The sequence below is a fragment of the Elephas maximus genome, chromosome 11 (genome assembly GCF_024166365.1).
Source record: "Elephas maximus indicus isolate mEleMax1 chromosome 11, mEleMax1 primary haplotype, whole genome shotgun sequence".
Taxonomy (NCBI): Eukaryota; Metazoa; Chordata; class Mammalia; order Proboscidea; family Elephantidae; genus Elephas; species Elephas maximus.
In genome coordinates this window covers 39,374,773-39,402,413 of record NC_064829.1, presented here as the reverse complement: position 1 = coordinate 39,402,413, position 27,641 = coordinate 39,374,773, and the positions used below count along the sequence as shown (strand labels likewise).

Sequence of the window (27,641 nt, the reverse complement as noted above, 5' to 3'; positions counted from 1 at the left end):
ATCTCACTTTTCAATTCTGTTAAAATTTGATTTACGTATCTTGCAGCCCTGTCATTGGGTGCATAAATATTTAATATGGTTATGTCTTCCTAATCAATTGTCCCTTTTATCATTATATAGTGTCCTTCTTTATCCTTTGTGGTAGATTTAAGTCGAAAGTCTATTTTGTCAGAAATTAATATTGCTGCTCCTCTTCTTTTTTACTTATTGTTTCCTTGATATATTTTTTTCCATCCTTTGAGTTGCTTTTGTTTGTGTCTCTAAGTCTAAGGTGTGTCTCTTGTAGGCAGCATATAGATGGATCGTGTTTCTTTATCCAGTCCATGACTCTCTGTCTCTTTATTGGTGCGTTTAGTCCATTTACATTCAGCGTAATTATAGATAAATAAGTTTTTAGTGTTGTCATTTTGATGCCTTTTCATGTGTGTTGTTGGCCATTTCATTTTTCCACATACTTTTTTGTGCTGAGACATTTTTCTTAGTAAATTGTGAGATCCTCATTTTCATAGTGTTTGACTTTATGTTAGTTGAGTCCTTATGTTTTTCTCGAGTTATGGAGTTGTTATACCTTTTTGTGGTTACCTTATTATTTACCCCTATTTTTCTAAGTAAAAACCTAACTTGTATCGTTCTATATCGCCTTCTATCACTCTCCATCTGGCAGTTCAATGCCTCCTGTATTTAGTCCCTCTTTTTGATTATTGTGATCTTTTACCTATTGACTTCCATGATTCCCTGTTATGTGTATTTTTTTTTTTTTTAATTAATCTTAATTTGTTTTTGTGATTTCCCTATTTGAGTTGATATCAGGATGTTCTGTTTTGTGGCCTTGTGTTGTGCTGGTATCTGATATTACTGGTTTTCTGACCAAACAATATCCTTTAGTATTTCTTGTAGCTTTGGTTTGGTTTTTGCAAAGTCTCTAAACTTGTGTTTATCTGTAAATATCTTAATTTCGCCTTCATATTTCAGGGAGAGTTTTGCTGGATATATGATCCTTGGCTGGCAGTTTTTCTCCTTCAGTGCTCTGTATATGTCATCCCATTCCCTTCTTGCCTGCATGGTTTCTGCTGAGTAGTCTGAACTTATTGATTCTCCCTTGAAGGAAACCTTTCTTTTCTCCCTGGCTGATTTTAAAATTTTCTCTTTATCTTTGGTTTTGGCGAGTTGGTGTTTTTCTTTTTGGATCAATCTTAAATGGGGTTCGATGAGCATCTTGGATAGATATCCTTTCGTCTTTCATGATGTCAGGGAAGTTTTGTGTCAGGAGTTCTTCAACTATTTTCTCAGTGTTTTCTGTCCCCCCTCCCTGTTCTGGGACTCCAATCACCCACAAGTTATCCTTCTTGATAGAGTCCCACATGATTCTTAGGGTTTCTTCATTTTTTTAAATTTTTTTATCTGATTTTTTTTCAGCTATGTTGGTGTTGATTCCCTGGTCCTAACTGCTTGAGTCTGCTCCTCTGACTTCCTATTGCATTGTCTAGTTCTGTAATTTTATTGTTAATCTTTTGGATTTCTACATGCTGTCTCTTTATGGATTCTTGCAACTTATTAATTTTTCCACTATGTTCTTGAATAATCTTTTTGAGTTCTTCAACAGTTTTATTGGTGTATTCCTTGGCTTTTTCTGCAGTTTGCCTTATTTTGTTTGTGATGTCTTGAAGCATTCTGTAAATTAGTTTTTTATATTCTGTATCTGATAATTCCAGGATTGTATCTTCATTTGGGAAAGATTTTGATTCTTTTGTTTGGGGGGTTGGAGAAGCTGTCATGGTCTGCTTCGTTATGTGGTTGATATGGACTGCTGTCTCCGAGCCATCACCGGGAAACTAGTTTTTCCAGAAAATCCACTGACCGGTGCGCTGGCTCCTGGCTCTGAAAACAATCGCTGCCTCTCCGTATTTGTTTGTTCTCCGTCTCTAAATCTGTGTTTGTTGTTCAGGGTTAGTAGATTGTTATGTATGTGATTGATTCACTTGTTTTTCCGAGTCTTTGTTGCAAGAGGGATCCGCGGTAGCGTCCACCTAGTCCGGCATCTTGGCCCCGCCTCCTAAAAAGTGATTTTTATCAGTTTTGAATAAGGTATTAATTATTATGTCCAGAAGCACACTTTTAGTGTTTCCTGTTGATGTGATTGAGCATACTTTTTTCCCGTTCTAGGGAATACATGTTATATATTTACCCCATCAGCCTAGCTTAACAGTGCCATGTTTTCTTCATCACATCGGTCAGTTAAAGCTAGTGTTCCTTGGTACAGGAATTGGAAAGACACATTGATGGAATTGAAAGAATCCTCGTTATATACAGGTATTTCTTGTGGTGGTCTCAGTTTTCCAGTTTGTTCTTACTCTACTCTTTTCCTGTTATTTTTTTCCCACTCAGCTACTACTTTTTAGTATTTGTCCCAATTAGCATGTGTGTCTAATTTTTATGAAAAGGGGGCACTCTGGTGATGCTTGTTTGACTTCTTTTTTTTTTTTTATCTGTCTTATCTATCCTCTTTACTTTTGATTTACAACATTATTTCCTAAATCCAGACATTGTCCTTGAATTAGTATAATTTGGGTTGAATTTTCTTTGAAAAGATAGAACATATTTTTTTTCCTTAAGTCTGTTATACTAGTACGTTTTTTCTGATTGCTTTTATGTTAGTTGATATACTGTAAAATATCATATTTTAGAGAATAATGTGTGGTAAACAGTACTTTAGAGCATTTTAAAAATACTCTATTTCATTAATTTTTTCTTAAATTTTTATTTAAGAGGAAGAAGCATAAATAATATTTTTAAAAAAGTGGCAGTTTAAAAGGTGGCTAATCCAAGATAGGAGCTTAGTGTTTTACTTTTTCCAGTATCTTGAAGTATTTTGCTGTTTTATCATCCTAAGAGTTATTTATCAATATCAATTATTCCTAACTGTGAGAAAGTGGGAAAGTGATGGAATTGCCTGAAAAGATGATGCAATAATGAAATAAATCATTGCTTTGAGTGGGAATTGACTTGACAGCAGTGGATTTTTATTGTCCTTCAGTTTTAATTTTGCACTGCCCAAAGTATTGCATCATCTTTCAAAAAAGGTATAAAAGAAGTCTGAAGACACTGTCTTTGTATTCATTGTCACTGTTGTCCTCTGTTTTTTCTTTAGTTTGTTTCATTGAATACAGTTGAGAATTGAGAATTTTTAAGTTTTAGCTTACATTGGCAATGAAAAGAAAATTGACAGGAGGACACAGTTTTTCACAGTTGTTAGAGAAATCAGAAAATGAATGTTGTGAAACAGCATTCCAGACTCGCGCTGTCTAGTGGTAGTACGTGAGCCGCAAATGTAAATTTAATTGTTCTAGTAACTACAATAAAGCACATAAAAAGAAACAGGTAAAATTAATTTTAATAATATATTTTATTTAACCTGGTGTATAAAAGATGTTATTTCAGCAAGCAATCCATTAAAAAATTTATTCTTTTTAATACTGCCTTTAAAATTTTTTGTGTATTTTACACTTACGGCACATCTCAATTCGGATAAGCTACCTATCAAGTCCCCAGTAGCCACATGTGGCTAATGGCTGCCGACCTTAGTGGACAGCCCACCTCTCGACTCTAATGGTAGCGGTGAAATTGACCTTGAAATTGATTAAATATGGAAATCTCAGTCTGAGTTTTTAGATGAAAGTATCCAATAACAACAACATGAGTGAAATGTGGATTGAAAAGGGAAATAGTATTTATTTGTCGGCTTTTCATCTACTTCTTGCCTCTCCCTTACATTTCGTAAGAACCATTAGATGTTTAGGATTGACACACTTGCAGCAACAATGGGCTTAAGCATAACAACAATTGCAGGGGTAGTGCAGGACTGGGCAGTGTTTCTTTGTGTTGTACATGGGGTTGCTATGAGGCGGAATAATTTTAGTACTAATGATTAAGTAACTTTAGATAATAGTAGTAGATATTCCAAAACTTAATATATTGTCAGAATGAAAACATGCAAGGGAAAGGAATTATTTAAGTGTAAAATTATTTAATTCCATAAATGTACAGTCGTAGAGTCAAAAATATTTGACACTGAACACTGTGATTATCAGAAAATATGCCTTCATTCAGAGCATCTTAGAATATGAAAGCTAAAATAAACCAAGAACTCATATAAAACTTATGAACATTTTGCAAATCACAAAAGACATTAAATAATATGAAACAAGTAGGAAATACCAACAGTGACAGCAACATTAGGTGATTCTAAAAACACTCGAGTGAAAATAATGTCATCAAGAACAGTTCTCATGGGTGTTGTTAAAATATGAGAAATTGGTATTTCCTACTTGTTTCATATTATTTAATGTCTTTTGTGATTTGCAAAATGTTCATAAGTTTTATATGAGGTCTTGGTTTATTTTAGCTTTCATATTCTAAGATGCTGTGAATGAAGGCATATTTTCTGATAATCACAGTGTTCAGTGTCAAATATTTTTGACTCTAGGACTGTACATTTATGGAATTAAATAATTTTACACTTAAATATTTAATTCCTTTCCCTTGCGTGTTTTCATTCTGACAATATATTAAGTTTTGGAATATCTACTACTATTATCTAAAGTTACTTAATCATTAGTACTAAAATTATTTGGAATTTGTGTTAATATTTCTTAGAGCTCTTTTGTTTGAATAGTGATTTTACTGGCACTTTTAGCTTTTGTGAATGATTAGGAAGGGAAAAAATGTGATTAACTGGTTATATTTATGCTTAGTTATTCTAAGTCTGGCTCACTGATGGCAGCTCTTGTTAGATATCTATTGGGAGCACCCATAACTCTGTGCCCCAAGCTCCTGGCCCTAAGAAGGGAACAAAGAAGAGTGGAGGGAGTACTGAGTTTTGTGAGCTCTTAGCAGAAGAAGAAAAATTCTTGTGAATTTTTAGCTCTTAATCAGGGCAGTACCCTTCCTTACAAAGATGAAGTACATTCCACATAGAGAAACTTTAAGTAGTAGGATAATATGGTTGTAGGTTCAATTCCAAACAAAGAACCTGTAGGGATGGAAAGGGGTATGAGCAAAATACTTATGAGTATAGGTGAATTTTAAGAACTATCACTAAATATTAAAAGTCTTTTGCTTTAAATAACATGACTTTTTTTTAAGATATTATTTCTCCCCTCTTTGTGCCCTTGATTTATTTAGCTTCTTGAGGGAGTAAGTGCTGAAGGGAAAACTTAACTTAGCATGACTGTGACCCACCTGAAGGATAAAATCCATTTCTACCATAATACAGCTTTAAAAGTTTTTCCTTTGCCCCTCATATCCTTAGCTGAGTACCCAATGCACAGGTACTTCTTGTGATGGTATTTGAAACATTATTTCAATTTAAAAACTTGTATATGTGTGTGTATTTTGCTTTTTTCTTTTGATTTTATTTTTTAATTATGTAAAGCACATAGTTCCAAACTCAAAACTGTAAGACAAGGAACGTTCAGCGAGTCTAGCTTCTATGCATGTCCACTCTTCCCCTTTCTTATTTCTCTTGTCTCCCTTAGTGTAGTCAGGCTTATTCTGTTTCTGTTTGAAAATATAAGAAAGCATGTATGTGGCTGTTCATATTTTCTTACCTTTTTTATACAGAAATGCTTACTTTCCTGCCTTCACTTTTTTCACGTAACACCCTATCCTGGAGAGCACCACATAGATGTTTTCCCCTTTCTGTTCCAGCTGCGTCATATCCCATTTTATAGATGTAACATAGTTTATTTAACCAGTTCCCTACTGATGGATAGACATTTGAGTCCCCCCCCCAGCCTTTTTTGTTCATCTTTTTATTGTGCTTTAAGTGAAAGTTTACAAATCAAGTCAGTCTCTCATACAAAAACTCATATACACCTTGCTGTGTACTCCTGGAAATCCTGGTGGTGTAGTGGTTAAGTGCTGCGGCTGCTAACCAAAAGGTCGGCAGTTCAAATCCACCAGGCGCTCCTTGGAAGCTCTGTGGGGCAGTTCTACTCTGTCTTATAGGGTCGCTATGAGTTGGAATCGACTCGACGGCACTGGGTTTGGTTTTTGGTTTTTATGTACTCCTAGCTGCTCTCCCGCTAATGAGACAGCACACTGCTCCTCTCCACTCTGAATTCCTCATGTCCATTCAACCAGCCCCTGTCCCCTCTCTGGCTTCTCATCTCACTTCCAGACAGGAGCTGCCCCCATAGACTTCCTGTTTGAGTTGTTTTTCTGCCTTTAGTCTTTTGTTATTATAAATAATCTTGTAACGAATAGCTGTTTTGGAAGATCTAATTTGTTGATAGGAGCCCTGGTGACGCATTGCTTAAGTGCTGTGGCTGTCAACCAAAAGGTCAGCAGTTTGAATCCACCAGCCGTTCCTTGGAAGCCGTGTGGGACAGTTCTACTCTGTCCTATAGGGTCCTGTGAGTTGGTATCGACTCAGTGGCAATGGGTCTCTTGGCGCAGTGGTTAAGAGCTCATCTGCTAACTAATGGGTCGGCCATTTGAATCCACCAGCCACTCTCTAGAAACTGTGGGGAAGTTCTACTGTGTCCTATAGAGTTGTTATGAGTTGGACTTGACTCGATGGCTGAGGGTTTCATTTTTGGTTTGGTACTAAATGAAAATAAACTTTAATGTTCTGATAAGAGACTAATGTTCACTGATTTTGGAGAGAGGTTCATATTATTGGTTGCTGAGAAAATTAGTTTCATATCGTAACATACCAAATAGTATGTGTCATTTATTGTCCAATTTTTGGCACTTTTCATATAGATTATAATATTTCTGGAAATATTTTCCCTCGTCTATAGCAATGAACTAGAAATTGTTATAGTAATACTACTTCTGTTTAGTTTAATATATGGGTCATTCTCTTAAGGCATTTGTTGGAATTAAAATTTTTTGTATATATGGCACCAGGTTTGGTCAAGGTGGGTGACTTTTCCCTCCCATTTTTCCAGTGGTTTCATGTAGTATTATAACATAAGCAGGAAGAATACATTTGCTGTGTTTTCAGTAATTAAGATGAAAACAAAAAGAATATGAGGTTTGGTAATCAGCACAAATAGCTGGGAGTAGACTGTCTGTTTATAGTAAAAATGTGATTTAGATAATCTCCTTAAAGCTAGTGAAATGACAAAGTTCAAGTAAGTTCACATGAAAACAAAAGAATATTTGTAATGTAAAATGCTTTAGCATGGAGCAAGAGAACATTGATTTTAAGAATCACATATACATTTGTGCAAAAAGAGAAAGTACATACACCTTTTTCTAACAAGTTGAGTTGGTTAATAAGGTAAGTATACTTTGAGATTCCATTTAAAGAGGCTTTGTTGCTATCATACTCAGGTGTTCAAATTCTAAAGTAGGATTTGTCAACCTCAGCACTATTGACATTTTGGATAGTTGTTAGTTGCCTTTGAGTGAATTCTGACATTTTGGATAAGATAGTTCTTTGTTTTGGATCATTCCTGACCTCTTCTGCCAGATGCTAGTATCAACCCCTCCCCCCGCCAACCAAAACTACCTCTAGACAATGCCGAATGTCCCCAGGGGTCAAAAATCGCCCTTGATTGAGAACCATTGTTTTGCAGTGATACCATTCGTGAAAAGGAGCTACTTATGACAATGTTACTAGCGGCAAGGGGCACAAAACTTTAGTTCAAAATCTTTTTACTCAGGTAGGTAGTATTTAAAGCTTTACTAGGTAAATATATGTACTCCCTTTTATGAACATATTCATGTATTTATGGCTTAAGATCATATGTACACACATCATATAGATACATATAATCACATACATGTTTATATTATATATATATCTTAAAGCACAGGTGAAAAATGCTTACTGCTGGAGGTTAGCTTTCACATGTTTTGAAATCTTGTCTGTTTCTAATAAGAAATTTTAACTGTTTTATATTTTAGCCACTACTCCATGGTTTGAGTCTTATAGAGAGACTTTTCTTCAGTCGATGCCAGCATCGGATCATGAATTTCTGAACCACTATTTAGCATGTATCCTTTGATTTGTGTGTTTTCCTAAAACCAAATGTTATTGAAGTTATTAATCTCAGAAATAGTTAAATGAAGGCAAAATTACTGAAAGGATATAGACAATGAAGAAATTATTTTTTATTGATGATGTGTCGTTACTACTATTGTTTTTGTTAAATGACATCCTAGATACAGGACTACTATAATAATTTCTGATTACAAAATAAGACTACTGAGGGCTTCCTCATTCTTTTTCTCTTCCCTATAGCTTGGATATTTCATGAGTAATAAGTTTTTAAACCATTTTAGAAAGAGAAAATATAAACTGTCAATGTTAACTGCATTTGTTGATTGCCTCAGAATTAATGGCTTATTCTAAAGCTTATATTTAAAACCAGTTTTTTAAAATAGCTTGTCTTAGGGATACTAACCTCCTTTGATGATTGTGACTTTTCAGCTTTCTTAACAAGGTTGCAGAGAAAAAAATGAAGGCAGTTAGAAAGTGCAGTGAGATGGAATTGAGAGGAGCAAACTTCGGCAGATAGTTATACAGTTTTGGCTTTAAGCATTTTTATACATTCCATTATTTAATGTGTAAATGATATTAAAAAAGTCAACAAATCTTTAAGGTTAGAACCTCTAATTACCTTGGAGTGTTGGGGAAATTATGTTGTGCTTGCAGTAGAACTATGAAATCAGTTTTTTTTTTTTTTTTAATAATTGTGCTTTAAGTGAGAGTTTACAAATCAAATCAGTCTTTCACACAAAAACTTATATACACCTTGTTACATACTCCCAATTACGCTCCCCCTAACGAGACAGCCCGCTCCCTCCCTCTACACTTTCTTTTCCTGTTCATCTCGCCAGCTTCTAACCCCCTCTACTCTCTCATCTCCCCTCCAGGCAGGAGATGCCAACATAGTCTCAAGCGTCCACCAGATCCAAGAAGCTCACTCCTCACCAGCATCCCTTTCCAACCCATTGTCCAGTCCAATCCCTGTCTGAAGAGTTGGCTTTGGGAATGGTTCCTGTCCTGAGCCAACAGAAGGTCTGGGGGCCGTGACCACCGGGGCCCTTCTAGTCTCAGTCAGACCATTAAGTCTGGTCTTTTTATGAGAATTTGGGGTCTCCATCCCACTGATTTCCTGTTCCCTCAGGGGTTCTCTGTTATGTTCCCTGTCAGGGCAGTCCTTTGTTGTGGCCGGGCACCATCTAGTTCTTCTGGTCTCAGGATGATATAGTCGCTGGTTCATTTGGCCTGTTCTGTCTCTTGGGCTCATGTTTACGTTGTGTCCTTGGTGTTCATCATTCTCCTTTGATCCAGGTGGGTTGAGACTCATTGATGCATCTTAGATGGCCGCTTGCTAGTGTTTTAAGACCCCAGATGCCACTCTTCAAAGTGGGATGCAGAATGTTTTCTTAATAGATTTTATTATGGCAATTGACTTAGATGTCCCCTGAAACCATGGTCCGCAGACCCTTGCCCCTGCTACGCTGGCCTTCGAAGCATTCAGTTTATTCAGGAAACTTCTTTGTTTTTGGTTTAGTCCAGTTGTGTTGACCTCCTCTGTATAGTGTGCTGTCTTTCCCTTCACCTAAAGTAGTTCTTACTTACTATCTAATTAGCGAATGCCCCTCTCCCACCTTCCCTCCCTCCCCCTTCTCGTAACCACGAAAGGATGTTTTCTTCTCAGTTTGAACTATTACTCAAGTTTTTATAACAGTGGTCTTATACAATGTTTGACCCTTTGCAACTGACTAATTTCACTCAGCATAATGCCTTCCAGGTTCCTCTGTGTTACGAAATGTTTCAGATTCCTAACTGTTCTTAATCGATGCATAGTATTCCATTGTGTGAAAACCCACTGCGGTCGAGTCAATTCCGACTCAATAGCGACCCTATAGGACAGAGTAGAAATGCCCGATAGAGTTTCCAAGGAGCGCCTGGTGGATTCGAACTGGCAACCTCTTGGTTAGCAGCGGTAGCACTTAACCACTATGCCACCAGGGTTTCCATCGTGTGAATATACCGTAATTTATTCATTCATTCATGAGTTGATGGGCACCTTGGTTGCTTCCATCTTTTTGCTATTGTAAACAGTGCTGCAGTAAACATAGGTGTGCATGTGTCTGTTCGTGTAAAGGCTTTTATTTCTCTAGGATCTATTCCAAGGAGTAGGATTGCTGGATTGTATGGTAGTTCTATTTCTAGCTTTTTAAGGAAGTGCCAAATCGATTTCCAAAGTGGTTGTACCATTTTACATTCCCACCAGCAGTGTATAAGCGTTCCAGTCTTTCCACAGCCTCTCCAACATTTTTTATTTTGTTTGTTTTGGATTAATGCCAGCCTTGTTGGAGTGAAATGAAATCTCATTGTAGTTTTGATCTGCATTTCTCTAATGGCTAATGATCGTGAACATTTCCTCATAGATCCGTTAGCTACCTGAATGTCTTCTTTAGTGAAGTGTCTATTCATATCTCTTGCCCTTTTTTTAATTGGGTTATTTGTCTTTTTGTAGTTGAGTTTTTGCAGTATCATGTAGATTTTAGACATCAGGCGCTGATCAGAAACGTCATAGCTTAAAACTTTTTCCCAGTCTGTAGGTAGTCTTTTTTTACTCTTTTGGTGAAGTCTTTGGATGAGCATAGGTGTTTGATTTTTAGGAGCTCCCAGTTATCTGGTTTTTCTTCTACATTCTTTATAATGTTCTGTATATTGTTTATGCCATATATTAGGGCTCCTACATTGTCCCTATTTTTTCTTCCACGATGTTTATCGTTTTAGATTTTATATTTAGGTCTTTGATCCATTCTGAGTTAGTTTTTGTGCATGGAGTGAGGTATGGGTCTTGTTTCATTTTTTTGCAGATGGCTATCCAGTTATGCCAGCACCATTGGTTAAAAAGACTGCCTTTTCCCCATATAACTGTTTTGGGGCCTTTGTCAAATATCAACTGCTCATATGTGGATGGATTTATGTCTGGATTCTCAATTCTGTTCCATTGGTCCACGTATCTGCTGTTGTACCAGTACCAGGCTGTTTTGACTATTGTGGCAGTATAATAGGTTCTAAAATCAGTTAGAGTAAGGCCTCCACTTTGTTCTTCTTCTTCAGTAATGCCTTATTTATCCGGAGCCTCTTTCCCTTCTGTATGAAATTGGTGACTTGTTTCTCCATCTCATTAAAAAATGTCCTTGGGATTTTGATCAGAATTGCATTAAATGTATAGATTGCTTTTGGTAGGATAGACATTTTTATAATGTTAAGTCTTCCTATACACGAGCAAGGTATGTTCTTCCACTTATGTAAGTCTCTTTTGGTTTCTCACAGAAGTGTACTGTAGTTTTCTTTGTATAAGTCTTTTACATCTCTGGTAAGATTTATTCCTAAGTATTTTATCTTCTTGGGGGTACTGTAAATGTCTTGTGCCCATTTTTTGGGGGGGTTATTTGTCTTTTTGCAGTTGAGTTTTTGCAGTATCATGTAGATCAGGTGCTGATCGGAAATGTCATAGCTAAAAACTTTTTCCCAGTCTGTAGGTAGTCTTTTTACTCTTTTGGTGAAGTCTTTGGATGAGCACAGGTGTTTGATTTTTAGGAGCTCCCAGTTATCTAGTTTTTCTGCTGCATTCTTAATGATGTTTTGCATATTGTTTATGCCATGTATTAGGGCTCCTAACATTGTCCCTATTTTTTCTTCCATGATCTTTATCAGTTTAGATTTTATATTTAGATCTTTGATCCATTTTGAGCTTGTTTTTGTGCATGGAGTGAGGTATGGGTCTTGTTTCATTTTTTTTGCAGATGGCTATCCAATTATGCCAGCACAATTTGTTAAAAAGACTGCCTTTTCCCCATTTAACTGTTTTGGGGCCTTTGTCAAATATCACCTGCTCATATGTGGATGGATGAAATCACGTTTTCTTAAGCTGAAAATATCTCAGCTTAAAATATTAATAATTAATAGGGTAATATTTATCATTGTGTGATAAGTGGTAATTACCTTAACAATATGGTATACAAGGTATGTTGGTAGCATCTTCTAGTGAAGCTGAACCTGTGGAACAGTTTTCAAAGTTGTCACAAGAACAGCATCGAATTCAGCACAACAGTGACTATTCCTACCCTAAGTGGTTTATACCAAATACACTGAAATATTATGTGCTTTTACATGATGTAAGTGCAGGAGGTGAACAGAGGTAAGTTTAACTTCTTTAATTAAAAAAATCTCCCTGCTGTCATAAATGTTTATTTAACGCCTGTTTAAATGATGGATTTATTGTTTTACCCACAAAAGTAAAAATTTATTATGTTATGAATTGGTTAATAAAGCATTTAATTTTGTCTTTTATTCCAGAATTATCTTTAGCAGCTAAGTTTATGTTAGATTTCATACACTTACCCAAATTTTTCTTTCATTTTTTGTTTCTTTTACTATAATCTTTGTACAAAAGCACTTGTCTTTTTGCACCTATGGGTCTTAGCTGTTATTTCTTTGTTTATATAAAATTATTTCTTATTTTTCTTTTCCTTTTCTCCTTCCCAGTTTTCTTCTGACTTTTCATTGCCTTACTGTTGCTTATAGGTACTTCTTTTTTCACTCTTTATTTCTTGTCAGTTCATAGTTTTAGTCTTGATGTTTTTCACATTTTCAAAAACGTGCAAGCATTTCCTTCTTATCTGTGGGATAACTGAATAACTTCTTTTTAAAATTAAAATAAATTCTTGAAAAATAAAATGACATTAGAAGCAGTTTTACTTTTTGGCCTTTGGTTCAAGGTGTGGCTCAAATTATTTTGTTACAAAGTGGTATCTCAGTGCCATTTAGAATATGTAGTTAAATGATCATTTCTTGCCTTTGTTCTGGGTGGAAGCCATTGTTTTTACAAATAATTTTTCCTCTATAAAATCAGAGTATAAGTCATATTCTGAAGATTACTAACCTTTAGGACTTGTTTGAAATGTTAGAAACCTGGTGGAGAAAGTGTACTATGTAAGTAGAAATAATTTGGACTGGCTGTTAAAATTTGTTTCTATCAGCTGAATATGGTACACAGCTTCCATTTTGAGTAGGTGTAACTTGGATATTTAAGTGGTAATTCAAATACTAGATCAGTTGTTCTTAAGTTTAGTGGTATCGTTGGTAAAACAAGCAAGGGGTTTGTTGTCTTGGTACATGAGTGTATGTATGTAGGCATATACTTATATCTGTAGTTATACAAATGTATAACATCTGTTTAATCAGTTTTATAGTGTGAAATATGATTTAGTTGTTTCTTGAGCTTGCTATTTGTTTAGGATTAACATCTGCATTTGAATGTATATTTTCCAGTTTTTCACTGAATGGCTGATTGATGTGAAAATACCTATTTAAACTAGATTAACTCTGTAGACCAAGATTTCATTTACCACCAGTTTATACTGTTTGCTTCTTAGATTGTCTTTTCATTTGAATGATCTTATCTTCTACCAAGCAGCAAATTTAGTTATCTGAAAGTATTGGGCATACTTTATTTTATTTTTTAAATTAACTTTTGTTGTGCTTTAAGTGAAAGTTTACAAATCAGATCAGTCTCTCATACAAAAATTTACATACATCTTGCTGTACACTCCTAATTGCTCTCCCTCTAATGAGATAGCACAGTTCACGCCTCCACTCTCTCTCCTCATGTCCATTCGGGAAGCTTTGGCCCCCTCTGTCCTTTCATCTCCCCTCCAGACAGGAGATGCCAACATCGTCTCATGTGTGTACTTGATCCAAGAAGCTCATTGTTCACCAGTATCATTTTCCATCCCATATTCCAGTCCAATCCTTGTCTGAAGAGTTGGCTTTGGGAATGGTTCCTATCTTGGGCTAACAAAAGATCTGGGAACCATGACTTCCGGGGTCCTTCTAGTCCTGGTCTGACCATTAAGTCTGGTCTTCTTATGAGAATTTGGGGTCTGCATCCCACTGCTCTCCTGCTCCCTTAGGGGTTCTCTGTTGTGTTCTTGTCAGGGCAGTCATCAGTTGTAGCCGGGCACCATCTAGTTCTTCTGGTCTCAGGCTGATGTAGTCTCTGGTTTATGTGTTCCTTTCTGTCTCTTAGGCTCATAATTACCTTGGGTCTTTGGTGTTCTTCATTCTTCCTTGTGCCAGTTGGTTTGAGACCAATTGATGCATCTTAGATGGCTGCTTGCCAGCGTTTAAGACCCCAGGTACCACTCTCCAAAGTGGGACACAGAATGTTTTCTTAATAGATTTTATTATGCCGATTGACTTAGATGGTGATATCCAAGGCAACTAAATTGCAGTCAGGACCATGACTACTGTTTAAATTTTTTATTGTTCTACCCTTTTATTTTCTGACAGACCTTTTTGGGTGTTATTTTTTGCATTATTTTTGTTTTTTAATATCTACTTTTGCTTAAAGCCTGCTTCCTATTTGTTACAAACATTTTTCTATTTTTTTTAAATTTTAGAGCTGATTCAGTTTATGAAGAAATGAAACAGAAATATGGAACTCAGGGTTGCTATTTACTTAAAATTAATTCTCGAACATCTAATCGATCATCAGATGAACAGATACCAGATCCTTGGAGTCAGTATCTCCAGAAAAATAGTATTCAAAACCAGGTATATGTAAAAAACAACAACAATGAAGCAAACCAGAAAACCAGCATTTCAGTTTTATCACACAGTGGTATTACTGTAGAATTTTTTATGCCTTGATCTAACTAATGCAATTAAGAATATGTACTTTGTGCAGTTTTGCTAGTTTTGGAATCAGTGGCTCAAAAACTTTTTAAAGCAACTGCAATAATTCGTTATGTGTACTTTTTTCAGGTATGTAATATCAATGTTCATTTTTTTTCTTTTAAAAGAAAAACTGAATTGCACATTAAGAATTGAATCGGATTGAGTAGATATGTTGAGAGAACTTTTAGCTTGTTTATATAATTGGTTCTGAGTGCTTATAGTCAGTTCTTTATTATTCACATGCTTAGGGGTTGCCTTTCTACATTTTCAACCTTTTGGAGCTCATAATTTTTAGGTGGGTGGGCTTTTTTCTCCTGACTTTTCTTTGATTTCCTTTCCTTCTGAATTTTCAGGGAGTGTTGTTTTTTCTTCTTTTGTTAATCTAGAGTTCTAGACTAATATTAATTATCTCCTGGCTGAAGTGGGTGGGTGTAAGGTTTTAAGTTCTGTCAAACTTTTAGGATAGAATTGTATGGCACTTGGTAATATGCAAATGCCAAGTTCCTATGATTAGTTCAGATAATCCAGAGTTGACAGTTTTTGTTGAAAAGGGGGATTTCTTAAGTAAATGGTAAATATATATTTTTTACAATGAAACCACATGTACTTTTTATGTGATATTTAAAAAATATGTTATAATAAAATTTATCCAATTTTTTACCTTCTAGAATAAATAATAATCTGTTTATTTGCTTTTTTTTTTTAATCTTATATATGGAATTTTGGATCCTGATTCAGTGCTAAACTTGTATTTTACATACTATGATATTCTTGAGTTGGTTACTGATGTCTTTAAGATAATGCTGGGGAAAAGTGTGTGAGAAAATAGAGAACTAGTTAGATGTGAAGGAGCTTTATTTTTGAAATGATCTTTCAGGGCCACAATCAAATAGGAACAGTACTGAAAAATTCAATTTAGAGTCCCAGCTATATAAGGTTGAGAAGGAGAATATAAGCCAGATAGCTAATTTGAGAAAAAAGATAGTCTAGTTTGAGAACCTTTAGTAAAAGCCAAAGGTACTAGAGATTTCATAGCTTAGAATCCAAGAAGCCCAGGATTGAAGATAGTTGAAAAGCAGTCAGACTTATACTCCTGATTTAATGCCTTAATATTCTTTAAACCTATGAATGACTTCATGTAGTGACAGTACTCACTCTCTTTTAGTGACCCATTCCATGACTGAGCAGCTTGAGTATCAACCAAAAATGTTCTATTTTTATACCCATTGGTCCTTCAGGTATCCTATCAATTTTCCATTAAGACAACTTCTAAAATACAGAAGGATAGTTGCATGTCCCCTTTTATTTTTTTCTAGGCTAAATATACCCATTTTCTTCAACTCTTTTGCATACTGTTGCAGACTGTTCTCTATCTTAGTCACCTTCCTTGTATTAAGTTCTAGTTTCTGTATTTCCCATGAAGTGTGACACTCAGAATAATACCTCATATTTACTGGTTTGTGTAGTAGGTTGGGTATTTTTAGTTTATGTTTTCTTGGTGAGTGAACAGCTGATGCCTTTGTACAAATAAACATTGAATGGAGTATTTTTCCAAAACTCTTTGATATATTCAAAATTCAGTCTAATATGCTAACACCATGTTTGTGACCAAGGAGTCTTCATACCATTTCTCTTTTCCTCCCCTGCCTGACTCTAGTAATTCATCTTTCTTGCTGTTGTTCCTTGCTTAGACACTTATACAGTTAACTGTGTATAAACAGATATACTGAGATAGAGATAATTTGAATTCAAAAGAATTAGGGTAATAACCAAAAAAACCAAACCCATTGCTGTTGAGTCGATTTTGACTCATAGCGACCTTACAGGTCAGAGTAGAACTGCCCCATAGTTTCCAAGGAGTGCCTGGTGGATTTGAACTTCCTGTCTTTTGGTTGGAAACCCTGGTGGCGTAGTGGTTAAGTGCTATGGCTGCTAACCAAAGGGTCAGCAGTTCGAATCTGCCAGGCGCTCCTTGGAAACTCTATGGGGCAGTTCTATCCTGTCCTATGGGGTCGCTGTGACTCAGAATTGACTCGACCGCACTCGGTTTGGGTTTGGTTTTGGTTTACCTTTTGGTTAGCAGCCATAGTGCTTAACTACTATACCACCAGGTTTTCCATTAGGGCAATAGGTTGAGCGTAAAAGGGAGTTTAAGAACATAAACCAAAAAAAAACCCATTGCCGTCAAGTTGATAGCAATCCTATGGGACGGTGAAACTCTGCTCTGTAGGGTTTCCAAGGAGTGGCTGGTGGGTTTGAACTGCTGACATTTTGGTTAGCAGCTGTACCACTTAACCATTTGGAGTGATCATGTAAGATACATGAAAGAAGTTAAGAATTTGGAGGACTGGAAAAAAAGAGTCTTGCTGTAGAAAATAAATGATGCCAACAATTGGCAGAGCAACCATAGTTGAATAATTTGATGGTATCTTAGATGATTAAATATAGCTTCTAATGCTGTTTTGTTTTATTTTGATAGGAATCATATGAAGATGGTCCGTGTACTATAACTTCAAATAAGAATTCTGATAGTAACTTGCTTTCATTGGATGGATTAGATAACGAAGTCAAAGGTCTTGATATACTTTCTCTAAGTTTCTGTTTTGATTAAGCATATACACTGTTGTGAAAGCATGCTAACCTTTATTGGTAAAAGATGGGGAAATTTTTCATTAAAAAAGATTGGGTGATTTGGGTTTTTTTTATTTATTTAAGAATTTGCTTTATAATAAGGTACAAATTTCTTTTTTAAAATACTTCTGTAAAAAGCATGGTAACATGTGATGCACAACATTGATTATCCCCCAAATTCACATGATTTTGAGAGCTTTATTTCTGTATTTAAAAGTATAGTTTGAGTAGTCAGAGTTCTAAAAATTTTTTGTTTTAATTTTTTTATGGCCTAATTACACTATTTAAACCAATTCTTTATGTTATTTAAAAACTCTACTTTTCTTCACTTCTTGATTTAGATGAGTTTTAAAATTTCTATTATATATAACAAATATTAATCCAAGCCCTCTAATTTTACTGGGGAAAATGTTAATGTTATTGTGTCATAGACGTCCAAGATACACAGAAAGATGATATTTAAGAGTTCCAACATTCTTACTCTTTTTCTTTAGCAATATGGTAGTATTATCACAATTTTTTATTGCATTCTGAGAGTAAAAGAAAGCTCTGTTTTTCAGTAGATGGCTTACCAAATAACTTTAGAGCTCACCCACTTCAATTGGACCAGTCCAGTGACCCTTCTAACAGCATTGATGGCCCAGATCATGTAAAACCTGCTTCCTCATCACATGAAACAAAGAAAATAAATACTGGGATAATTCATGGTGCATGTTTAACCCTTACTGATCATGATAGAATTCGACAATTTATACAAGAATTCACGTTCCGGGGCCTTTTGCCACATATAGAAAAGACAATTCGGCAATTAAATGATCAGGTAAGACTTAATTTTTTTGAATTAGCATTTTAAAAAATTCAGTATATAGTAGACTTGAAAACATAGTAGTATAAGGTGTTTAAAGTATTTGAAGTGTTTTGTTTTTGTTTTAAGACAGGCCAATATTAGGACTTACTGAAAATTACCATAAATGATGAAATTCTGTTAAACCCTGTAAAGGCCTGTTTTCAGTAGGGCTTTTGTCAGCGTATCAGACAGTTTTCTTTAAATCAGTGTTATTAAAATGAACCTTTGCTCATTACTAAAGCTTTTTAGTTGGGTTTTTTCCTTAGGTATGTGAAAGAAAATGATTAAATTATCCATATTTATCAACATATTTTATATTCTTCCTTAGCTAATCTCAAGAAAAGGTTTGAGCCGATCTCTATTTTCTGCAACTAAAAAATGGTTTAGTGGCAGTAAAGTTCCAGAAAAGAGCATTAATGAGCTGAAAAATACATCTGGTTTACTGTGAGTGAAATATAATTTTGGATTTTCCTGTTTTTGACACTGACTAATGTTTGACTATATAATGTCCTGCAAAAAGTAACTACCTTTTTAGTTTAATATTGATTAAAACTTAGGCAGATAATAAATAGCAGTAACTGTAAATGAAATATATTAATAAAAAAACTTTAAGGAATGGGACATCAGAAAATAAACAAGATGATGGGAAAATTCACTTTACTTTGGGTCTGTTTCCCTTTATAAAATATTGGAGTTAGATTAGGTAGTCATTAGTAATTTTTCTTTGTCTAAAATGTGGTATAGCGTTTCTAAGGCATGGCACGTGTTTAGCAAATTTTATTTGTTTAATATGAAATCCTGTTTTAAGGAAAGTAAAATTATTTTGGATTTTTTTTTTTTTCCACATTGTATGTAAAAGTGAGTCACCTAGAATAAGGCATTTACTTTATAAATTGACCATGGAGGAAGTACTTGTCTGGTGTTGAGAAGTTCCTAGTATAGGTCTTTAAATTAAATAAATCTAGATGTAACTATCTGTTTCCAAATACCTTTGAGAAATGACATTTTCTCCTTGGAGGTAGAATTCTTGTAAAGCAGGATCAGTTTTCGTCATGTTCTGATCAGTTTGGCAGCTCGTTATGCTTTTTATAATATTTAATGGTTTAATGGTTTAGGGGTCATAAATTGTAAATTATTTTTGTAACTTATTTTGTATTTACAGGTATCCACCGGAAGCACCAGAGCTACAAATCAGGAAAATGGCTGACTTATGTTTTTTGGTGCAGCATTATGATTTGGCTTATAGTTGCTATCATACTGCAAAAAAGGATTTTCTTAATGAACAAGCAATGCTTTATGCGGCTGGTGCCTTGGTTGGTATTCTGTAGTATTATGATTTATTTCTGCTACCATAAATGATTTAGAAATTTTTGTTTGTGAAATGGCAAACAAAATACCTAGGGATAAAGTTGTACTCAAGGAGCATACGGTGTTGTATAGGTTTTGAATTAGTTTATGCTGAGCTAATTATTTCCCTCCAACTAGTGCATCTAAAGATGGTCATATATGAGGGTTGATTTCTTAGTTTTGATTGATACCTTCTAATGTTTGGTCAGTTTTCAAAATTCAATATGAATTTTGTTTTTTATTATATTCAAAGTATAATTTAAACTTTTGTATAATATTCCTAAAAATGGAACATTTGTATACAGTGTAGGTATTTTTTAAAGATGATTTTAGAACTCTTGAAAAATGTTTTTCAGTTTTTTGAAATTTTTTTCCTGATGGAAGACTGTACAGTGAAACCTGTGAGAGCTGGAACTCGACAGGACTGCTGTGTTTTTCCGTGTCTCACAGGTTTTCTGCCTTTGGCAGGCTGCAGTCTTATCTGTCGTTCTCTGTTAGTGGAAAATATTTGAGTTTTCCTTCTCTGACAGGTTTCTCCCTTACACAGTTTCTGGCTTTTGCAGGTTTTACTGTATATTGACTAAGAACCTATACGTTGGTGTGAGACAGACGGTGATCTTAGGCAAGTTATTGAATATCTGTAAGCCTCAGTTTTCTCATCTGTAAAATGTGACTCCTTTTGGTGTAGAATTAGATAAGGTTAATGCATGTATAGCACTTTGCATACTGTTGTGTATAATAACCCTCAGTTAGTATTGGTTATGTTAGTTCTTATAATTAACATGCAAATTCATTCAAATGTTTTAGAAAAATTTTTTATACTTGTTGCCTTATAAACTTTTAAATGATTTTGAAAACTTGTCACAAATATATGTGTGATCTGCTTTGTGTGCTTAGAAAAGAGTAATACCAGCACTGTTGCTTTCTACTTAATCTTTGAAAAAGCTCATAAACAAAAGTGTGAAGAATAAAAGTATTAGAACTCTAAATAGTTTCATGATTGATCATTATCACATGAACACTTGTTTAATAATTGGTATCTATTTTGACTTTATTTTAATAATATATGTGTATAAAATTAAAAGAGGTAACTTAAAAATGTAAAGATAAAATACAAAAATTATTTCTCTATTTCTTTTTATTTCTCTCATATATTTAATGAAAAAAGTCAGCCAGTTTTTTAAAAACCTTGTTCAGGATCTGAAGTGCTGTGCTCATGAGTGTTTGACAAACTGTGTGAATTGTACTTCACTAGACATTCTCTGATTCTTCATGATATACATCTAATATAAGCCAATGTGGAATCAGAAATACTTAATGTTATTTTGTTAATACCTTATACATACGCTTTTAGCATTATAAAATATACTTAAAAATGGAACATTTGTGTATAGTATAGATAAAATCTTATAAAAATAGGACAAAAATTCTTTGATTTTATGGTCTTAAGCCTTTTCACTTTATCTACCATCTGGTAAGTAAAGCATTTATGTGATTTAGGTGGAGATATTAGTGGGAATTATGTTTGCGGAAATAGTTTAACACTGGAAAAAAAGGCATATCTGCTATGACATATGTGTAACTGAAAATCATTGTAGTCTATAAAATCCTACCCTGAAAATAGGCCTTGAGGAAAAATAGGGTTGGGGAGGTCCTCTCAAAACCTGTGCATCTTTATAACAGGAGCACTAACAAAAACATTAAACAGTAGCTTGGGAGAGAACCTGTATAATCTAGACAGGCAGTTCCGCATGCTGGAGAGTGCCTCAGGGAATATAAAAGATACACAAAACCAATATGTGAAAACTGGCTGGATGTGGAAGGGTTTGTGCAAGTGGAAGGGGAGCTCCTAAGCAGTGGAGCTGCCCTGAAGGTGAGCACAGAAGGAAGTGCAGCCTGCCTTAGCCAAGAGCTGTGCAAGGCTGAGGCTGCATTTCTCTGGGGAGGGCGTCCCAGGTGCACCAAAGTGCAAGTATTCATTTTTTTATTTTCTTAAAATATAGCCAGAGCGCTCCTGCCTGTGCAGCAGCTCAATTGAGGGCTTTTTCCTTTTTCCTGCTGAAGGTTGTAATTCTCTATTTGCTGTTGCTAAGAACCAATACAAATTTCATTTGTACTGATTATCATTTCCCTATTTACCATTCACGTATTAGCTAACTGGTAAGGTAGAAGTATGCTGTGATAGAATAGACTATACTGTATGTCTTTGTAGTGGGAATTATAGATAATATTTAGTTGTAACTACAGGGTAAAATGCGTATCATAGCAAAAGCAATACTAGAAATTCTTGAAGAGATAGTATGTTTTAGCTGTTTGTCATAATTAACTGAAGGCTAGATTACTCTTCAGTTCTTAATGAAAATCTTTGTAAACTCTATTAATTCATTGTAGAATATAAGAAATAATTTAATGGATGGCAATTGAGGATCATGCAGAAACTTGGGGTGATTATTCTGAGTGTTCTCACTGCTTCTGTAGAAATAATGTTAATTTTTATATATTGATTTAATGTTTACAGCAGAAGTAAATTGGGAATTAGTTTACAAATTGGCTCATTTTTCCCATAGAATTTTTTTCTTAGTATAATTTTATTTATGTATGCGTGGGAGGCCAGGTGGCGTAATGGTTAAGAGCTCTGGCTGGCTGCTAACGAAAAGGCCGGCAGTTTGAATCTACCTGTCGCTCCTTGGAAACCCTGGGGCGGCAGTTCTGCTCTGTCCTGTGGGGTCACTATGAGTCAGAATTGATTCGATGGCAACGGGTTTGGGTTTTTTTGGCTTTTAAATGTGTAGTATATATAAAAAAAATTATATATAGTATATATAGGATTCATATATATGAATATAAATATGTATTTACTATATATAGGATTCATACAGTAAGTACAGTCTTTGTACAGTGTAGTATTATATATACTGTATATTCTGTATATTATATATTGTATATTCAATCTAAGTTAAACATTTTTGTACATTATAGAATTATACTGTATATTCACTATAGCTATTAGTAAAAGTAAAAACTAGTTAAGAAAACATGTTTCAGAACTATAGAATATTTTGTCATGTAGATATAACATATTTCTATTCAGTTTACTCAGTAAATTTTAGAGCAGACACTGTGCCAAGTGCTGAGGACACAGAGGTATTCTGAAGCAGATATGGTTCATGTTGTCATGGAACTTAGTCTGTCAGGTTAAAGGCTTTAATCATAGGTTCTAGATAACTCAAGTGCTTCAGTGTATATATGTGTTTTATTTTAAATAAGATTGCAAAGAAATACATTTATTTGTCCTCACACTGGACTATGGTATTAATAGGTTTATTTTCAGATTTATGAAGATTTCTAGTTTATTTCTAACTATATTTTTATTTTGAATTTTTTATTGTGATAAAATACGTACATTGAAACCTGTGAGAGCTGGAACTTGACAGGACTGCCTTGTTTTTCCAGGTCTCGCAAGTATTCCACCTTTGACAGGGTGCAGTCTTACTACTTTTTTATTGCTCATTTTAGTGGAAAATATTTAAGTTTTCATTCTTTGACAGGTTTCTGCCTTACACACGTTCTGGCTTTTGCAGGTTTTGCTGTATTTACATTTGTCCATTTAAAATTCTGTAAACTGTAAGAAGCATAATTTCCAAAGAGACCTAAGGATCTAAATTCTTTCCTTATCCTTCCTTCAAAATACATGATAAGATTAAGGGGCCTTTGCTTAAGAACCCCAAGCAGAAATCCTTGGATAATGATAGCTACCACTTACAGAGCATTTACCAAGGACTTGGCACTTTTCTAAGTGTTCTACATATATTAATTTATTTAAAATTCACAACAATTCTAAGAGGTGTGTACTGTTAGTACCCCTACTTCACGATCGAGGAAACAAAGACACAGAAAAATTAAGTGACTTACCCAAGAATTTCCATGTAGTAGGTAGATGCAGTGTCACCACTTTTTTGTTGCTCTCTATTAGTGGAAAATATTTGAGTTTTCCTTCTCAGACAAGTTCCTGCCTTGCACAGGTTCCAGCTTTTGTAGGTTTTACTGTTCATACCTAGGAGTGTAGTTCCTGGGTCGTATGATAATTCTTTGTTTAACTTTTTGAGGTGTCACCAAACTTTTTCCGTAGTGGCTACACCATTTTACCCTCCCACCAGCCATGAATGAGCGTTCCAACTTCTCCACATCCTGTTGTTTTCTGTTTTTCTGATATTAGCCATGCCAGTGGGTGTGCAGTGGTATGTTATTGTTGGTTTCATTTGCATTTCCCTAATGATTAATAGAGCTACAGGGTCTCTATAAGTTGGAATCGACTTGATGGCAGCAGGTTTGGTTTTTTGTGTGGTGCAGACATTTAATGTGTTTGACTACTAACCAAAAGGTTGTAGGTTCGAGTCCACCCAGAGGTACCTTGGAAGAAAGGTACCATGATCTGCTTTTGAAAAACAGCCATTGAAAACCCTCAATGACAACTGGTTTTTAATAATGACATTGAGCATCTATTCATGTCTATTCTTTGGAGAAGTGTCTATTCAAGTGCTTAGCCCATATTTTAATTGGATTGTTTGTCCTTTTGTTGTTGAACTCTTCTAGCTAAGTTTTAGTTAAAACTTGATCTGTATTACAGCACAAGTATAGATATAATAGGATATTATACTGTGAGCCAAAATCTGTAGTTCAGTCTTTATTTCTAAATCCTTTAGCACCATAACATAGTATTTGAATTATTGACTAAAGTCATAGGATTTATGACAGTGGTATTGGTTTTAACAATGAAGTAAGAAGGCCTAGAAAATCAACAGTAATACATATCTAAGAAATGGTCTTTATGCCTTCTCTATGATATGATAGAAACTACACTACCAGGGCTTCCATAATAGAAACTAGACTGTGTAAATAGCAGAATATATTGAGAGTGCAAGCTGTTCTGAACCCTTTTTTTAATATTTTGATTCCAGTAAATTGGAAAGAGATGTACTTTTTTTGTCTCTTTGTATGATCCTGTTATTGGTTTGTTCTCTACTTGTGAGGAATAGGGAAGAACAGGGGAAGAAGTGGTAGCAGAAATCTTAAGCTAGGCTTACTTGGTATGATATATATACCATAACCCAAAGTGTTCGCTAGGTCTTGAAAATCTCATTTAAATACTGAATGACAGACTTCAAAACTTGACTAAAGAATTGTAGTCCTAAAAGAGTATAAATATATTTTCAAGTTTGCCTTAGGTTATAAAATTTATAAATGTTCATACATAAAAAAAAACTAACAAATTTTATTCCAGTTTTTAGGCTTCACGTATGCTAAACCCAGGGCTTCGAACCAGGTCTAAGCAGTTCGGTCATGACCGAGGGAAACCAGGGAAGTTTACACATTGCATAGCAACATTTTTTGCAAGTGGATTTTGACCCGAGTGAGAGATAGGCAGCAGCTCCTGTTCAGAGATGGCAGCCAAATGTACCACTGTGAATGTGTGTTGCTCTCCTTAGTTCTGCCAATAATCCAATCTCCTGAGCCTGATGCAGGAGACTGGATTATTGGCAGGTCTGTGAAGAGTGAGACACATTCAAAGCCACGTTGCCGGCCGTCATCTTTGAGTAGGCACCATTGCCTGTTTCCTACTTGGGTGAAAATCCACTTGGTTGCTGTGCAGTGTGTAAACTCCCTTGTTTCCTTTGACTGTGGCTGAACCATTTAGAACCGGTTTGAAGCCCTGGCAAAACTGTAAGAATATTTCTCCTTTTGAAATAGCATAAATGATGTCTTTTCCTTTAGGAAATGGCTGCAGTGTCAGCTTTCCTTCAGCCAGGAGCACCTAGGCCATACCCTGCTCATTACATGGACACAGCAATCCAGACATACAGGGATATCTGCAAGTAGGTGACTATAATATTTATTTACTATCCATTTAGAGATTAAGTTTGACATTTATACTTTTATTAGATAAAAATGGTTTGTTGTCTTACTGTTTTTCATGCCTTAAACCTTATTTAAAAATCAAAATGATAAAGCCAGAGATAAGGTGAGATTTTTTTTTTTTTTAATTACTGTTTCATTACTTCCTGTTCTGTTACTTTGTTTGGGTGTGTGCTCTAGGAATTTGTTACATGTAATGTTGAGGTTATCCGTTATATTGAGGGTGATTTGTATTATGGGGGCATCTTTAACCTTAACTCCTGTCAAGCCAGAAATCGGCCATTTTGAACTTCCCTTGTTAAGTAGGCGAAGCATGAAGAGTTAAATACTAGTCCAGGGAAGAAAAGGAGACGTGCTTTGTACACAGAGTGACTTCTATTGGAACTCTGTAGGAGTTAGAACTTCACATCTGCAGGCAGACTCTGAACTGGCCTGAAAGTGGCCAGAGGAGGTTTCATGGGTGTTTGATGAATAGGCCTTGAAAGAATGATGGTTGAGATTTGATAGCCAGTAATTGTGATTGGCCGGAATAATGTTTTGGATGCAGCATTACTGGTGAAAGAGGCTGAAGTCCTGGATAGATGGAGGGTTTGTATAGATGGAAATTTGGAAAGGTAGTTGGAGGTAAATCAGTGTGGGGAGCCGTAACTGTCATCTGTTTGTTGTTAAGGTGTAGTCAGAATTTATGTAATAGTAAATGGGAAGGTGTTGAATATTGAGTAGAGCCTTGACATAATAAAAGTTATTTTCCAGAAAGACAAATCTGACTTTTCTAGGCAGTATGGACGGGTTGGAAGGCAGAGATGAGAGGCATGTTATTGAAGTAGAAATAGTAGCAGTAGTAGTAATACTAATGTGTTTACAACATCACAACGTTAATAACAAAATAATAATGAACATTTATTGAATGCTTAGCATTTGCCACTTTGCCAAAGCTTGTTTAATCTTCACAACAGTTCTATGAAGTGCTGGTTACTACTTATTGTCCCCATGTCACAGTTGAGGAAACTGAAGCTTAAAAGCTTAACTTGCCCTAAGGGCACACAGTTAATAAATGTTGGAGCTAGTATTGATCTCATCTCTTAAACTTTATAATCTACTTGAGAATATATTTAGAGATTCTAGCAGAAGGTACAGCCTCCTGTGAAAGAGGAACCACTGAAAGAGACTGAAAAGGAAAGAAAGACTCAAGAGGTAGAACTAGGAGAGTTCAAGGAAGCCACAGCAATAAAAGAGTTTCAAGAAGTTTGCGCCTTCTGTGTAAAGATCTTCCTTGTTTTATGAAGCTCAGAGTTTTGGGAGAGATGTAATGGAATGATGCCAGATAAAAGGGAAAATCCCTAACAACCCAGATAGCCAAATAACATTGGCCGCCATCTAGTTTTGTCCTGTCCACAGTAGACTACATACCTTTTCTAAATGCAACCTTACCGTCACGCAGCTACCTTATAATATTCATTCTAAGACACCATAATCAGTAACATCATCAGTCTAATAATAGACATTTTGGCATAAATTAGAAATACAACGTTAATCATACGTGTCAATTGTAAGAAGCTTCTTGATCTCAGAAATGTTAAAATGACAATATGTTTTCTTAAAATACAGGAGATTCAATATTACCTTTGCGTTTGCAGTGCATTCTTAGCGTGCCATGCTCCATTTTTTAAGTGATGAAATCTTATTTATGCTTAAAGGGCTTTCTTAAATTTTTATTTTTTTATGAAGCTTTCACTTTCTTTCCTTCCTCCCCCAAATCATAATACGAAGTAATCGTTCCATGTTTATTCCCTGGTTTGTAGCAGTTTCCACTTTTAATCTACGGATTGTGTCATAGAAATGTTTGACTCCTTAGCACGTGTACTGTGCAAACATAAATGTGTTTTTAAAACACTGCTTGAATATATAAAATCCTGGGCTTATAGCCTTGTGTCCTAGTAACTGACTACATGAGGAAATAGGTGAGAAGTCAGACTAAATAAGCAAAATAATAGTGTTAACTGGACTTGGCTACTCACCAGCTGTGAGACCTTGGCACATTGCTTGAACGTGTCTGGGCCTCAGTTTCCTCACGTGTAAAATAGAGATAATAATAATAATTTTTTAAAAATGATACTATTAAGATTTAAGGGACTTTATAAAGGTTATTTAAGAAAAAATTTTTGAGAACTTAGCATA

At 35.1% G+C, this 27,641-nt stretch overlaps 1 protein-coding gene across 3 annotated transcripts in view; it reads left to right on the top strand.

Moving 5' to 3' along the window:
* Nucleotides 1-27,641, top strand: part of TRAPPC8 (trafficking protein particle complex subunit 8) — a 108,110-nt gene that overhangs the window by 19,290 nt on the left and 61,179 nt on the right. For 2 of the 3 annotated variants that reach the window (XM_049900026.1, XM_049900024.1), the window contains exons 3-10: nt 7,918-8,007; nt 12,011-12,185; nt 14,449-14,602; nt 17,205-17,298; nt 17,917-18,176; nt 18,532-18,647; nt 19,366-19,516; nt 25,323-25,423. In XM_049900026.1, coding sequence (XP_049755983.1) covers nt 7,918-8,007; nt 12,011-12,185; nt 14,449-14,602; nt 17,205-17,298; nt 17,917-18,176; nt 18,532-18,647; nt 19,366-19,516; nt 25,323-25,423 — 1,141 coding nt within the window. The remainder of the gene's footprint in view (nt 1-7,917; nt 8,008-12,010; nt 12,186-14,448; nt 14,603-17,204; nt 17,299-17,916; nt 18,177-18,531; nt 18,648-19,365; nt 19,517-25,322; nt 25,424-27,641) is intronic. The other variant, XM_049900025.1, reaches the window with a different exon arrangement.